At 49.7% G+C, this 3,721-nt stretch overlaps 1 protein-coding gene across 1 annotated transcript in view; it reads right to left on the bottom strand.

Moving 5' to 3' along the window:
* Positions 1-1,257: 1,257 nt before the first annotated feature.
* LOC117462109 (protein odr-4 homolog) overlaps positions 1,258-3,721 on the bottom strand; it is a 7,667-nt gene continuing 5,203 nt past the window's right edge. The window contains 3 exon segments of the mRNA XM_071206303.1: positions 1,258-1,434; positions 2,859-2,966; positions 3,528-3,648. Of these exon segments, the coding sequence (XP_071062404.1) occupies positions 1,258-1,434; positions 2,859-2,966; positions 3,528-3,648 (406 nt within the window).

Genomic DNA, 3,721 nt, shown 5'->3' with positions numbered 1-3,721 from the left:
GTGATCTGTGCATTATACAGGGAGGAGGCGGATTCGCCCCCTCGTCCCGGGCGGAGAGATGTTCTCACACACACAACACACCACACACACACACCACACCACACACACACACCCACACACACCACCACACACACACACACACACACACACACACACACACACACACACACACACACACACACACACACACACACACACCACACACACACACACACACACACACACACCCACACACACACACACACACACGTGCAATGCATTCATCGGAGCTATTATACCAGGCAATGTGTTTTCTGACAACAGCACGCCGGCAATAGCGTCTCTTGAACCCGCACAGTGCCACGAGGCGTGATATCCCAGGGACATCACACGGCGGCCTGTGATGAAGTAGGGTCGACCCTATATCACATGAAGCCACCGAGCACCGGTCCCCGGGGGAACCGGGCCTAGGGCAAGGCCCGTGGACCAAGCTACTTATTCGGCCTTGCGGCCCAATAACCGCTCTGACCTGGTGAGGCGGGGGCATCTCTAGCAATGAGTGAGTAGCCCCACACCCCCCCATGATCATCCCCCAGGGAGAGCACAGCCCTGGGCGGTGGACTTCCATGGACGCCGGACCCGGAAGGAATGGCGAACGTGAATGGCACCGCCTCGGCCATATCCTGGTCCCCCAACCACTCGAAGCAAGGTGGTGGGGATCGGCGCCCGCTATTTCAGCCAGGGCACGAAGGACAGGCCCGGGTCTCTAGCAGTGGCGACTCCCTGGAGGTATGATAACTCTTTCTTCTTCGTTCAAACGTCTTATCTCTGCTTCAGATGTTGCCCGCTCGCTGAAGAGGAAGGGATGATGGGCCGGATGCCAGGCCTCGTTATATACGGTGAGATGCGTGCGCATTCAGGTAGGCCCGCCCCGGGGACGGCTATGCTTGCATAGAGGGTAGTACCCATAGAGTCCAGGAGAGGGCGGAGCCTGTGAGTGATATAACTGGCTCTCATGAGGACCCCCTGGGAAAGGAAGAGCAAGAGTTACCTCTGCTCAGAGGATAAAAACATCAGTTACCAGCCTCAGAAAGCACCTCAGATTAGAGCCCACATCAAGGATCACAGAGCTCAAGTAGCAGACACATCTCAGCGTCCACCGTTCAGAGGAGACCGCGTGAATCAGGCCTTCAAGGTCCAATCGCTGCAAAGGTCCACTACTGAGGATGGACAACAAGAAGAAAGAATTGTTTGGGCCAGAAACACAAGGACATTAGATCAGTGTAATCTGTACTTGGTCTGATGAGTCCACATTTGAGATTTGTGGTTCTCGCCGCCGTGTCTTTGTGAGACGCAGAGAAGGTGAGCGGATGGCTTCTGTGCCTGGTTCCCCCTGTGAAGCATGGAGGAGGAAGTGTGGTGGTGGTGGGGGGGGCTTTGCTGGTGTGATTTATTCTAAATTCAAGACACACTTAACCAGCATGGCTGCAACAGCATTCTGCAGCGCCATGCCATCCCACCTGGTTCGCTCTTACTGGGACCATCACTTGTTTCTCAACACACAATGACTCCAGGCTGTGTGAGGGCTATTGGACTAAGAAGCAAAGGGATGGAGTCTGCGTCAGAGGACCTGGCCTCCCCATCACCCGACCGCAGAGTGAAGGAAGAGCAGACAACAAGTGCTCAGCCCCTCTGGGAAGTCCTTCAGGACCTCATGAAGCTGACTGAGAGAAGCCAAGAGCGTGCAAAGCTGTCATCAAGGCTACTTTGAAGAAGATCAAATAAAAATCATATTCTGGATTGTTTACTACATAATTCCATATATATTTTGTCAATTTTAGTTTTTTAAATATTGCTAATTTGGTACTTGGTAAGACCGTGAGACAGCTGGGTTGGGTAAGATGTGTACTTATTCTTAAATATTTGACCTTTGACGTGCTGAAACTCAGTGTAGAAAATGAATAAAAGAGTCATTAAGTCAGTGACCAACTCTGTAGTGTTGATAAAACAGCAGTACTTATCTTAATTAGTCACTATCATCGGAACAGAACAACATGCTTGTTTGCATCAACAACCATGAGAGGACTATTAGGAACAGGGAGATAAGCAGTCGGGTGGTGATCACAGCAATACAGCAAATAAGCGTGCAATGAGATGATGTCAAGAGCATTCAGACCTCAAATTATACAAACATAAATAATAATAAAAAACATATAAAAAGGATGGAAAATGATATTTATGTTTCATATGTGAGGAGGTAACATGTATTCACTAACTCTTTACACCACTAGAAATCAAGCTGTAGTCAGGTAATCATTTGCCCACAGCTGAGCCGACATCTTCCCATCAGCATTCTAATCCTTTCTCTTCGCTGTGATTGGTTGAACCTAAACCCACCCACCTCCGCCTTAACCTAGACCTCCTACAGCCAAACAAGCTCATAACTCGTGAATCATACACTGTGTGTGTGTGTGTGAGAGAGAGAGAGAGAGAGAGAGAGAGAGAGAGAGAGAGAGAGAGGAGTGTGTGTGGGTGTGGTGTGAGAGAGAGTGTGTGTGAGAGAGAGAGAGAGAGTGTGTGTGTATGAGAGAGAGAGAGAGTGAGAGTGAGAGTGAGTGTGTGTGTTGTGAGAGAGAGAGAGAGCGTGTGTGTGTGTGTGTGTGTGCGAGAGCGTGAGAGTGAGAGTGCGTGCGCGTGAGTGTGTGTGTGTGTGTGTGTGCGAGAGAGTTGTTGTGTGTGTGTGTGTGTGTGTGTGTGTGTGTGTGTGTGTGTGTGTGTGCGCGCGAGAGCGAGAGAGAGAGAGAGCGAGAGAGTGTGTGTGTGTGTGTGTGTGTGGTGTGTGTGTGTGTGTGTGTGTGTGTGTGTTTGTGTGTGTGTACCTCTCTTTTTTGTGCTCTGCTCTTGTTCTCGTCTTCAGATGTCAGCAGCTCCTCCAGCAGCATCTGAACCCGTGTGGTTACCGTAGAGACGGCGTCCCTCTTCAGCAGCTGTCCACAGATTCATGACAACATGACGATCGTTCACTTGTGATTCTCATGAACTCCAGCATTAGAGCTATGTGCCTTCCCAACATCATACCATTCACATGTTTGCATCTCAATATGTCTATTGTTACAGTAAGCACTTTTTCATTTCCCTCTACAAGCAGTTATATTCTGTCTTTAGCTTATCATGTTCTCTTACTTGTAGCTAACCTGCATCACGGGCACTCTGTTTCTTCTTGCGCTGTGTGTCTTTGCCTGGAACTTCAAATGGTCATGGCATAGCGACTCTGTAGTTCTGAGCATGTGACATAAAGCTGTAGTGACACACGCTTCCATGAACTGATGTGGCCTTAGAAGCACTCGTTCCAATGAAGCAGTCCGTAATGAGCTTCAGCTTCACCATGTGTAATAAAGGAAGTGAAAGAGCACACTACCCAGAGCAGAACCCACTTTCTCTTCCCACAGTCCCAGCAGAGCAGGGGCAGTGTCAGTGACTCATGTTGTGTAAACAGATGATGACATGAGATGACCAATAAGCTGTTAAGCTCCAACTTTGAACCTTACCTTCTGCGCCAGCCTGGCCTTTGGTTTGTTGCTGTGCACGTACGCCCTGCTGTGCACGGCTCCTCTGATGCACACGCTGCCTCCACACCGCTGCTGCTCATCTGCTAACCTCTGCGCGCCCCTGACACAACAAACTAGCTTCTTTACAAACAGCAAGTGTCCGACTGAGTTAAAGCTTCTTCATCCGTTAGAAG

The sequence above is a fragment of the Pseudochaenichthys georgianus genome, chromosome 17 (assembly GCF_902827115.2).
Source record: "Pseudochaenichthys georgianus chromosome 17, fPseGeo1.2, whole genome shotgun sequence".
NCBI lineage: Eukaryota > Metazoa > Chordata > Actinopteri > Perciformes > Channichthyidae > Pseudochaenichthys > Pseudochaenichthys georgianus.
This window is presented reverse-complemented; position numbering and strand designations above follow the sequence as displayed.